This window comes from Musca domestica, unplaced genomic scaffold (genome assembly GCF_030504385.1).
Source record: "Musca domestica strain aabys unplaced genomic scaffold, Musca_domestica.polishedcontigs.V.1.1 89, whole genome shotgun sequence".
NCBI classification, from domain to species: Eukaryota; Metazoa; Arthropoda; class Insecta; order Diptera; family Muscidae; genus Musca; species Musca domestica.
In genome coordinates, this window is record NW_026712430.1 from 1,744,840 (window position 1) to 1,758,318 (window position 13,479).

Below are 13,479 nucleotides of genomic sequence, written 5' to 3' on the forward strand. Positions count from 1 at the left end.
GGCTGATATTTCCTTGTTCAGAACACGATCTAGATTTGGGCAAATGCTAAGAATGTCAGTTTTGACCTTTCGAGAGTTATCGTGTGTGCAGATAGACCGAAGGTCATGTCTAGATCGACTCCAAATGACAATCAAATGACGTATCAACAGATACATGCTAATTTTGACCTCTATTTTGTGTCATATTTTGATAAATGGATATATTTTTCTAGGCTCCTTATTTCGAAATGATGCAACCTTTTATATCAAAGCAAACTTTTGCTATGTTGAAACTATTCGGTCCACTTCTTAAGTTCCACAGTTAAATATTTACGAATAATTTAAAACACTAACAAAATTCTATGAGGTATGCTTTTACGTTGCTGCATCTTCGCCGAAACTACTAACAATATAATTTGTGCAAAGATTTGACTTCCGGCAATGCTCATAGTTTTTTATTGCTCTTGTTGTTGTTGTTTTGCAGTTTCCAGCTATCTGTAAACTTTCATGTTTTCGACTACTCAAAACGAATATTTAATTATTTCGAAGCGTACAATATAGGGCATAATAAGGACATGACTTATTACTATGTTATGGAGTTCGACATAAAATGCAAAGAAGAAGAGGTGCTCACTCTCCACAGGCATAACCCTCAGCTGCTTTTGCTCGCCTCACCCTCTTCGAAATGCCTGTCTTTCATTTAATCTTGACATTTTTCATAATGTTCCCTTTTGCTGAAGAAAATCATCATCGTCATCTTCGCCTCAGTAACCAGGCTCGGAGTAGAGAGTTGTGCTCGGGGTTGAGAAATGTTGCCATATAAATTGCACATGTATATGTGACGTCGTATTTGCACATTGTCCTTTTCATAATTCTTGCATGCAGACAAAAAATAAGTGTAACAAAAAAGGAGATAAAAACAGGAGTACAATGAAGCCAGGAAAAGTACGACAAGGAAGAAAAGTTAGCATCATAGATCGTTATTTCCTGAACATAAAATATAAAACTGTCACACATATAAAGTTAAGCAAAAGCTTCAAATGACAATATTACTCTGAAGAAGTATATTTTCGGATTTTTCTATTCGTTTCGACAAAGACTTCGTTAGCTAAATGTTAGAAATAAAAACGAGGGTTGTTATATGTTTGTAAATTTTCACAAATATTTTGAAGCTTAAAGTGCATGAAGTAGGTAATAAAACGCAATCTATTTTATCATCAATTTAATTGTATCTATTAAAGATATGTTATTATTGAGAGTAGCTATGAGTGAGAAATGTTGGGAAAAGGATTATTTCAGCTGATTCTATAGCTAAAAGATAGGGCGCATGTGCGATATTAAAGTTACCCAAAAAGGTGATGCTGTTTGCCACAGATTATTTTTCAATTATGAAATGACAACATTTTCGCTTAATCATCTCTAGTTCAAAGCTATCGCTTTTGTGTAGATGAAATTTAAACTTCGCATAGAAGATAGCTTTAAACTACTTAAGCATAAGAATACCATTTCCACTTGACCCTCGTTAAATGTTAATTTAGTTGCTATCGTTTTTTTCCTTTAACATAACTAGGAGACTACAAACTTTATACTTCACTGCTCCACAGGAAGTTTTAGTCATTTATAGAAGAACATTTGATAGTCAAAAATGCTCTAGAGGTGATGCTTTCTTTCGGTTGAAATACAAATCGTAGCGTAGAAACATGGAAAAATTGAAATAATTTAACTTGCATTTTTTCTTCGTTTTTCAATTGCATTAAATTTAGCTAATATACATTTTTGTTGTATTTAGTCATAATATCCATTAACATTTTGACGATTTGTTTAATAGTTTTAACCCTAGTTTACAATTTAATAAATTGAGTTTCTCGGCTATCTTTAATTTTTGTTGATGTACTCGAAGTAGAAAATATCTCTCAAAATCGGACAAATAACTATCAATGCTACGAGGACACTTGTAAAGGTAATGATTTTTGGTTACTTCAATATTTTTGATGTCATGTCTAAGATGCCTAAGTTTTTCCAGTGTGCTCTTTCTGAACTTATTGTCAGTTTTTGGATATTTGATATAAATTTTGCAGGAATTTGCAGGAATTTTCAATTATTATAAGAATTTGTTTTCAACATAAAAACTAAAATTCACTTAAAATTCACTTCTCTTTTATAGGACTACGCTGAGAAGTGGAAGACAATTGTATATCTATCTGTACAGTTTTTCTTAATTACCCAAGAAAACGCCGAAATATACCTATATGCCCATTTTGTGGACCTATATGCCCATTTTAATATCAAATATCTTAGGAGTTTAATAAACATGTATTACAAGTTCCTTTCATTTATCTTGATTTTAAGATATATCTTGATTACAACATGCGGACGGATATCACAAATCGACTTAGAATTTTATGTTGATCACAAATGAGGGCATTTTACGGAGTCTCCGGCCAATATTTCGAGATGACACATTTAATATACCTCCATATTAGGGTGAAGGGTATAGACTATATTAGGATCCATTCTGTTGAACAGTACTAAAAATCTGAATCAACTGATCAAGAATAATAAGGGGTCACAATCGGTTCATATATGTACATAGCTTTTATAATTATCTTCATCAGATTTAGTTTAATACGAAGTTTGCTCTCTACTTTTTGTCTTAGTGGCAGCGCTTATAAATGACTGCTGAAAATTAAAAAAATTGGAGAGGATAAAATTATTTTATTTTTTGATTTGTGTTTATTTTTAGTAGGAAATAGGTTTTGATATTCCTGTTGGAAAATAAAGAAGAAAGGGCAGCAGAAGCAGGGGAATGATGGATTTTATTTACAAAAATTAAGAACAATGCTTTTTATTTTTTAATTAATTATTTTTATTAATTAATTATGGCCTTCAAACGACCATTGAAACCGTCACATGCTGCCCGAATGTTGCTCTCCGGTATTTTGGTCCATTCCCCGCGAAGCACTTGCTTGAGGTGATCGAACACTTCGATATTTTTTAGTGCCAACATTCCTTTCCGAAATACTCCAGATACAATAGTCCAACGGATGTGATCGACACTTTGGTATTTTTTAGTGCCAACTATGCTTTCCAAAATACTGCAGACACAATAGTCCAACGGATTGGTATCCGGAGCTCTTGGGGAGCCATTGTGCGCTGAAAATTAATGGAAGAACCTCATATTGTAATTAATGGAAGAACCTCATATTGTAACCATCCTTGGGTAGCGCGTGCTAAGTCCTGTCGGAATGTCCAAGGTCTGCGGCCAAAATGTTTGCGTGCCCAAGGCTTTAATACAACCTCCAGAATATTTTCGGAATAATATTCGGCATTAATTCTGATACCACGGTCGATTAATACAAGTGGAGAGTGCACATAGGCTGTTTTGGCGACCCACGCCATCACCATGGCCCGCGCTTGAGTTCTGGTGGCCGACCGAAGGTGCACATTTTCACCTGAACTCTTTGGCAAGTAAACACGATCATTTTGTTTGTTTACAAACTGCTGGACAACAAATGTTTTTGCCATCGGAGGAAACCTAATTTGGCAGTTCACCACTTTCGGCCAAGCGAAGCTCTTTTGAGTCTATTTTCTTTCTGTTACGGTGTAAGTTCTTGCACTTATTGGAATGGCTTTACCCCGAGCTCATTTTTCAATATTTGCCGAATGGAATATTGCAATACGTTCAGCTCACGATCCATTTTTCGGTCACTGCGATGCGGGTCTCGATCAAGTAGCTTCTTTACTTTACGAAACATTTCTGCTGATGTTGCTGTTTTCTTCCGTCCACTTTCTTGACGTCGGTCTACGCTACCAGTATCACGGTAACGATACACAAAAGATTCATTCACATTTAAATGCTGGAGTGCTCTAACGATAGCCACTTGTGGTTTTCCAGCCAAATATAAAGAAATCACACTGTCACGCTTGAATTCCATCACGAATAACTTTTTTCCTGGAAAATTCTCACTGAAATGCTTTTGTACGCTTGTAGACAATATAATGAGCTGGCCATGGAATAATTTTAACAGCTGTCGGACGAGTGGCTTAGAAATGACAGCAGTCTGAAGTTGGTTGCAGTTTTTTTCATCGCACCCTGTACTACCAAATACAATAAACTAAAACAGTTGAAGTAGAATTATCTCGATTTCCATCGAATTTTATTTCCACTCAAAAAACCAGCAAATCTTACTCGCTTTGATCCCTGTATTGACATAAAAAATTGAGAATAATTATTTTTTTACAATCAGAAGTGCTCTCTCTCTCTCGAATTAAAATTGAAAGTGAAACATTTCAGAGGTGTGGTTCATATTTTGATATAGATACCACATGTAGCTCTAGCTTTTATAGAAATAATACATCACACTGGCTTTGTTTGTATATTTAAGTTGAATGTTAGATCGACATACCACCAACTTCCTATTAGAATAAGTTTTGTCTTTGTCGTCATTCTGTCAAATGTTTGCAAAAACCACATAAAGTACGGCTCTAACCTTTAAATATGTTTTTAATATTTATGAATTTCTAGCATAGATGTTTCCTAGCGCCTATACAAATTGGCGCAAAAGTAATTTTCCATCCGGAAGCCTGGTACATGCATATGTACTTGACAGACAGACATTCCGATGTTTTTGGCTGCAATTAAGACATTAGGGACCAATCGTAAAATTAATAGCATTTTTTGATAATTGTGTATATTATTGTGACTCGTTACTATCTCGTTTAAAGGGATTTTAAGCATATATTAAAAAAGGAGCTTGAGTGTTCAAATTTTTGACCAAAAAAATTCTCTTATTCTTATCAGTAATATTTCGGGAAAAAGTCTACATTCCAAAAATTTCACGAATTCCAAGGAACCTAAATCCGAAGAATTTCATTACAATTTCCATATAAATATTTAATACGCCAATACACATGGCTTCTCTTTTAACCTATACTTTTATAATCTAAAGAATTGTTTCTAAAAATAGTGTAATTTGTTCTTCGCTATAATTATACGCTATTCAGTGTCAGTTTTTTTTTTTTTTTTTTTTGGCGAATTTTGTTTTTTTTTTTAATCTTGAATTCTTCGAAAAATTAATTGTCAATATCCGCACATATCCTTGCTGCTCCACCAAAATCCAGTTCAATTCGAACAAGATACATACGCCAATACACATGGCTTCTCTTTTAACCTATACTTTTATAATCTAAATAATTGTTTCTAAAAATTATAATAAAAGTTAATTTTTGTCGCATAGTGTAATTTGTTCTCCGCTATAATTATACGCTATTCAGTGTCAGTGTTTTTTTCTTTTTTTGGCGAATTTTGTTTTTTTTTAATCTTGAATTCTTCGAAAAATTAATTGCCAATATCCGCACATATCCTTGCTGCTCCACCAAAATCCAGTTCAATTCGAACAAGATACATACGCCAATACACATGGCTTCTCTTTTAACCTGTACTTCTATAATCTAAAGAATTGTTTCTAAAAATTATAATAAAAGTTAATTTTTGTCGCATTGTGTAATTTGTTCTTCGCTATAATTATACGCTATTCAGTGTCAGTTTTTTTTTTCTTTTTTTTTTGACGAATTTTGTTTTTTTTTTTAATCTTGAATTCTTCAAAAAATAAATTGCCAATATCCGCACATATCCTTGCTGCTCCACCAAAATCCAGTTCAATTCGAACAAGATACATTTTACAAGGCAAAAAAGAAACAGAATTTTGTTTCTTTACTCTCACTCATTTAGTAATTTGCATACAATTTTACTGACCACTTTGTCCGAGTCCGACATGCCCACACCATACATAAACAGATTTTTTAAATGCTCACCATTGTCCTTGCAATAACAATATTGGTCGTTGTTAAATCCCAACGCTGATTTTGCACAAAATGTAAATCCAATACAAATACAAATCGTGCAAATTCATTCATGCAGTTGTTCATTTTTTTCAGTAGCTTTCCGGTCAGGGGCATGTGGTGGGCTTATCGATATTCTCAAGGAAAGTTTTTACTATTTTCAAGAAACGTTTTGTCATTTTCATGTTTTTTTTTTTTTATATTTTATATATCTTCTTAGCTCCAGCAAAATTGATATATTTCCCAATTTGTCAAGCCAGCTATACTTATTTTATATAGCCCCTTTGCTCTAAAAAACTTGAGGCATTTTGCCAAAAAATAATTCTTCTACGCCCCTGCCTTGGCTAGAAAATAGACAATACACAACCAAAGTACAATGCCTCATTTCGTACCAATCGAAATGCAATTTAATTTCTGCCGTATTGTAGATTTTGCTTTGAAGTTGGTTGCAGTTTTTTTCATCGCACCCTGTACTACCAAATACAATAAACTAAAACAGTTGAAGTAGAATTATCTCGATTTCCATCGAATTTTATTTCCACTCAAAAAACCAGCAAATCTTACTCGCTTTGATCCCTGTATTGACATAAAAAATTGAGAATAATTATTTTTTTACAATCAGAAGTGCTCTCTCTCTCTCGAATTAAAATTGAAAGTGAAACATTTCAGAGGTGTGGTTCATATTTTGATATAGATACCACATGTAGCTCTAGCTTTTATAGAAATAATACATCACACTGGCTTTGTTTGTATATTTAAGTTGAATGTTAGATCGACATACCACCAACTTCCTATTAGAATAAGTTTTGTCTTTGTCGTCATTCTGTCAAATGTTTGCAAAAACCACATAAAGTACGGCTCTAACCTTTAAATATGTTTTTAATATTTATGAATTTCTAGCATAGATGTTTCCTAGCGCCTATACAAATTGGCGCAAAAGTAATTTTCCATCCGGAAGCCTGGTACATGCATATGTACTTGACAGACAGACATTCCGATGTTTTTGGCTGCAATTAAGACATTAGGGACCAATCGTAAAATTAATAGCATTTTTTGATAATTGTGTATATTATTGTGACTCGTTACTATCTCGTTTAAAGGGATTTTAAGCATATATTAAAAAAGGAGCTTGAGTGTTCAAATTTTTGACCAAAAAAATTCTCTTATTCTTATCAGTAATATTTCGGGAAAAAGTCTACATTCCAAAAATTTCACGAATTCCAAGGAACCTAAATCCGAAGAATTTCATTACAATTTCCATATAAATATTTAATACGCCAATACACATGGCTTCTCTTTTAACCTATACTTTTATAATCTAAAGAATTGTTTCTAAAAATAGTGTAATTTGTTCTTCGCTATAATTATACGCTATTCAGTGTCAGTTTTTTTTTTTTTTTTTGGCGAATTTTGTTTTTTTTTTTAATCTTGAATTCTTCGAAAAATTAATTGTCAATATCCGCACATATCCTTGCTGCTCCACCAAAATCCAGTTCAATTCGAACAAGATACATACGCCAATACACATGGCTTCTCTTTTAACCTATACTTTTATAATCTAAATAATTGTTTCTAAAAATTATAATAAAAGTTAATTTTTGTCGCATAGTGTAATTTGTTCTCCGCTATAATTATACGCTATTCAGTGTCAGTGTTTTTTTCTTTTTTTGGCGAATTTTGTTTTTTTTTAATCTTGAATTCTTCGAAAAATTAATTGCCAATATCCGCACATATCCTTGCTGCTCCACCAAAATCCAGTTCAATTCGAACAAGATACATACGCCAATACACATGGCTTCTCTTTTAACCTGTACTTCTATAATCTAAAGAATTGTTTCTAAAAATTATAATAAAAGTTAATTTTTGTCGCATTGTGTAATTTGTTCTTCGCTATAATTATACGCTATTCAGTGTCAGTTTTTTTTTTCTTTTTTTTTTGACGAATTTTGTTTTTTTTTTTTAATCTTGAATTCTTCAAAAAATAAATTGCCAATATCCGCACATATCCTTGCTGCTCCACCAAAATCCAGTTCAATTCGAACAAGATACATTTTACAAGGCAAAAAAGAAACAGAATTTTGTTTCTTTACTCTCACTCATTTAGTAATTTGCATACAATTTTACTGACCACTTTGTCCGAGTCCGACATGCCCACACCATACATAAACAGATTTTTTAAATGCTCACCATTGTCCTTGCAATAACAATATTGGTCGTTGTTAAATCCCAACGCTGATTTTGCACAAAATGTAAATCCAATACAAATACAAATCGTGCAAATTCATTCATGCAGTTGTTCATTTTTTTCAGTAGCTTTCCGGTCAGGGGCATGTGGTGGGCTTATCGATATTCTCAAGGAAAGTTTTTACTATTTTCAAGAAACGTTTTGTCATTTTCATGTTTTTTTTTTTTTATATTTTATATATCTTCTTAGCTCCAGCAAAATTGATATATTTCCCAATTTGTCAAGCCAGCTATACTTATTTTATATAGCCCCTTTGCTCTAAAAAACTTGAGGCATTTTGCCAAAAAATAATTCTTCTACGCCCCTGCCTTGGCTAGAAAATAGACAATACACAACCAAAGTACAATGCCTCATTTCGTACCAATCGAAATGCAATTTAATTTCTGCCGTATTGTAGATTTTGCTTTACATTTTTATATCTGTCTTCTCGAAAAAAAATATTCCCAAATGACAGCAGCCCCTATTGTCGATGTCATCATTGTCGACATAAAATTGTTTGTAATTCAGATTCAATTGTTTCAAACAACAGTTTTTTATATTTTTGTGCTGATTGTAAGGCCGGCTGTAGGTAATAGTAGCATCAGCATTTAGTCCAACCGAGGATGGGGTAGGCGTTTGGTGTGTGGGAGGGGCACAATGTATGGCAGTATGTGAACAAGTGAAAATTGAAATTCGTAACATGTAAGTTGTTTCTCAACAAATTGATTTTTCTTTATTTTTATTCACAGCAGCAGAATTGTTGTAAGGGTGGCAATGATATCTACTCCATACAATTTATGGTATTCTTTCAGAGTATCAAATATTTGATTTTTAAAGTATATTCTTGCGGTATACCCTATTATTTATTTTATATTCCAACCAAAATGAATCTCTTTCATGTCATCAAATGTTTTGTTCTACAAATGATAATCTTTGTTCTTTGTCTTCTTCTTTTTTTACAGTAAAAATGCAACAAATTTGGAAAAATTTCAATTGAGAATAACCAAACATGAATTGTATGCTGAAAATGATACATTGGTTGATGCTTTGCTAAAGGATATGATCAAATTGCCCATAAAGCATGTTGGTAAGTTGAACGCACACACATCGATTTATAAATATATGTTCATGTACATTGTGTTGTTGATAATTTGATATGCAGAGACATACATGCATACACAGTGTTTTCCTATGTGTCAAAGATGTGTCTTAAATATTGGTAAAATTCAATTAAACACCCAAATAATGAAATACAAACATACCCACATAGAGAGATATATATATAGAGAGAGAGAGGGAGCTAAAAACATAAAGAGTTACAAAAATAAATTGTAATCCGATTATATTATAATTTTAAAAATTGACATTGCAGCTTCGGTTACATGTAAATATAAAACGAAAATTAAAAGGAAAATATATGGAAAAAATAGGAGCCGGCTTGAACTTTCAGTACCGTCAACGATGGGGAAAACTTAATTTATTTCAGAGGAGCTTTGAAAATGTGGTAACTGTTATGGAAATAATAATTTTGAAATAGTATTCAACCGAGTACAAATCTAAAGTACCTAATTACAAACCTTTTTATTAAAAAATATGGCCAGGTTCTTTCAAATTAATCAATTCCAAAAAAAAAAACAAGTTAGCAGAGGCTATAGCCGCGCGGGGCCCACCATTTTATACCCTACAATACTACAATATGTTTGAAGTCCCATTTTGTCCTAATCCATTTTGGAAGATTTCGCTTTTAAAATAATCTCAAAGAGCCCAGCCCAGGTGTTACCCTTAGGTTTCTGACCCAGGGAATTTGGCCAATGGCCATAAAAAACGCTAGACTTCTTCCCTGTCCTCAATTAACTTCTGATGCGCAATTTCGGTTTTCAATTGTTGCCGATAGAGCGACTACAAAATTAGAAAAATTTGAAATTTGTTAGTCCATTTGAACCCTTAAATGTACATCCTAAGAATACTAGGCTTCAATTCTGACACTAATCCTACCCCATGCAAAAATTTCGTGAGGATCGGACGATAATTGTTAATGTACAAAATTAGAAAATTTACGTTTCAACACTGTAAGTCAAATTGAAAAAAAAAATCGCATTCGATAAAAAATATGACAAAAATAGAAAAAAATGGAACAAAAGATATTCACTTTGTTTTGGTATATTTTTTCAGGATTTTCTTAGATTTTATCCTCTTCTGGCAAAAAACTACTATTTTTTATTTTTTTTAATTTTTTTATGTTAATTGTGAAAATCGGCCCAGCGGTTATTGATTTATAAGCAGAATAAATAAGATATATTTCTTTTACTTATGTGTTGTACCTTTGTATCTTGGCTCTAAGCATCACTTTAATGGTCAGAAATTAGATCGACTCAGCTCGGCGAGATAGGTTCATATGTGTGGATTCGATTCGATGTGTTACATAATTATTAGCTCAATGAAACTTATAATACCACCAACACATAATGTGTTTGTCAAAGAAGGAGAGTTATGACATAGAATCCGTTGTGAATGGAATCGGTTATATATATATATATATATATATATATATATATATATATATATATATATATATATATATATATATATATATATATATATATATATATATATATATATATATATATATATATTATACAAGGAGAATGAATGCCCTGTAACTTTTTCAAAAATTAAGAAAATGAGAAAGTTTTTCTTGTTTTAAATTAGTTACTTTATTCACTTTTTAAAAACCTAAAACATAAAACTAAAATTCATTTTTATATAAAAAAAATTATGTTTGGTAAAGTCAATTAATCCGAATTTGGCTTGGACAAAACAAAAGCAACTCTGTTGTACATTTATATAACCGCTGCAATTTCAGTTGTTTTTAATGTGATATTTATCGCTTTTTGCTTCCTTCGACAATTTCGCCTGTCATAAATCCTTTTTGAGAAGTTTTTTATAACAGTATGTATTTTTCTTTTCGTTTTTTAAGTACTGCCCAAAAAAATTTTACAAAATGGCTAGAAGCAAATACAGTACCTGAATAAAACTGCAAATTATCAGTGACTATCAAAACAACATATCACGGAAAATGATTTCCGAGAAATATTTCATAAATATTTATGTGATTTCATAATTATTTCTGTATACTAAGTCGGTTTTTTGAAACTGGATCAGTAGTAACTGTCTATAACGGATGAAGGTCGTGAAAAACTTCAGCCCGTACTGATCCACAAATTGTGAGAGAAATAAAAAACAACTATTTAAGAGTTCAACTGGATTAGTGAGAGAGCAATCATTGGATATCAGCTCGAGATCAGTGCGTAGACGAGTAGTGGCAGCTGGTCTGCATGCCCGTAAGACATCGAAAAACCATTTATATCCGAAAAAATCAAAAAGGCTTTCGGAAACGATAATGTTAAGTGGGATCAAGCTCAATGGAAAAAACACTATTTCTGGGATGAGTCTACGTTTAATATTAAAGGCTCAGACGCGAAAAAATTTACGGTGAGAAGACCAAAAAATGAAGGACTCAAGCCGCAGTGTTGCAAAGGTACAGTGAAGCATGAGGGAGGGTCAAAAATGGCGTGGCGTTGTTTTTCTTTCTATGGATTTTGGCCTATCCATAAAGTAAAGAAAGTTGTGGATCGGTTTGTTTACAAAGATGTGTTGAACAGTACGTTGTTCCCTTACGCCGAGTAAAATATTCGGCTGATTTGGGTGTTTCAGCATGACAATGATCCCAAACTTGTATCAAAACTTGTTAAATATTGGTTGCGGGAGTCAAAAATTGATGTTTTGTTATGGCCGGCACAATCACCTGACCTAAACTCCATAGAAAACCTTTGGAGTATCGTAGATAGGAAGATTAAGCGAGATTCGGAAATAAATAAGCACAACATTTTCTAAAGAATTCGGGGTGCCTGGGAAGGCACACCCAAGGATCAAATTGAGCGTGTTATAGATTCAATGCCTCGTAGGTGTGTAGCTGCTATCAAAAATAATGGTTATGCTATCGACTACAAGCCAAAATTTAATTATTTTAAAATCAAAAATCAAAAGTTGCTTTAGTTTTGACCAAGCAAAAATTGGGTCATTTTAGTTTTTCACATATTATTTTTCGTTCAAAATTATTTTTGTATTTTTATTTTTAGTTTCTTAAGAGTGAATTAAACCCCTCATTTAAAACTAGAAAAATAATTACGATTTGTTTATTTTTGTAAAAGTTACAGGACATTTATTGTCTTTGTCAGTAATCAGTAAACACAAAAGTTCACGAGATAACTGATTCGCACTTTATTCGTTGTTCAATACTTAATTATGAAGTAGCTGTAAAATATTTTTTTATAAAAAAAAAAAACAATATTAAATAAACACAAATGACAAATAATAATAACATTACATTTCAAACTAAAAAATTGAAAATGATTTTTTCAGAAAAATAATTATAAGAAAGAAATTATCTGCTGAAATTATTACACATATTTTTTACATTTTTGAAACAAGATTCCTTGGAATACTCGCATTTTAGGTAAAGAATATCTTTTGCAATATTACTGATAATAATACGAGTATTATTCTTTTAAATGGGGTCTAATCTATTCTTTATTAAATTATTTGTTATAAAATTCTACCAATTGTCTCACAATAGATAAGGTCTAAATCTTAACCAAACGTCAGAAATTCATAAATATTAAAATAATATTTTAAGGTAATGAGAATTTATGAAAAACTAACCTCCAAAAATATTTTAAAAGACAAAATATTCTTTATTTAACTTCACTATACTCATACTTTTGAATCAATTTTTTCTCGTTAGTTGTTCGATTTGAAGCAAGAAAATACCATTAAATTTCTTTTTAGGAAAAAACGATGTCCGTCCGTCCATCCATCTATGTTTCCGAACGAATTGAAGTAGGTTGATAAATTTTATTCAGATGTGTGTTTGGTCTACAGGTCTTTTGGTATTGCAAAATGAGCTATATAAGTCCACGTTTTGAAATAACCTCCATATGTATAAATGTACCTACCTACCTATATTCAGTATTTTCATGTTGCTAGCGACATCAAGAATTGTTTAAAATTTCGTATTTATAGTTCGTTCTGGGTACTGCAGTCTGTGACAGAAAAATGACTAGGAAGGTCGACCTTCTCATTTAGCCCCCATATAACGATACCTCCCAATATTTTGGTATTTTAATGATTACAGCGACATTATTCACCGGAATTGTTTCAAATTTCGTATTTGTAGTTCGTTATGGGTACTACAGCCTGTGAGAGAAAATAACCCATCCAGGTCCATGTCTTCGTATAGCCCGCATATAACGGTATCTCCCTATATTCGATATTGTTTCATATTTGCAGTTCGTAATAAGTACTATAGTCTGTGACAAAAACATTTCTATGCAGGTCCACATTCTCGTATAGCTCCCATAAAACGGTACCTACCT

The 13,479-nt window shown here is 32.2% G+C and overlaps 1 protein-coding gene across 1 annotated transcript in view; it reads left to right on the top strand.

Annotated features, from left to right (window-relative positions):
• Positions 1 to 13,479, top strand: part of LOC101899300 (uncharacterized) — a 506,597-nt gene that overhangs the window by 416,583 nt on the left and 76,535 nt on the right. Inside the window, exon 8 of the mRNA XM_059131456.1 lies at positions 9,007 to 9,131. Coding sequence (XP_058987439.1) covers positions 9,007 to 9,131 — 125 coding nt within the window. The remainder of the gene's footprint in view (positions 1 to 9,006; positions 9,132 to 13,479) is intronic.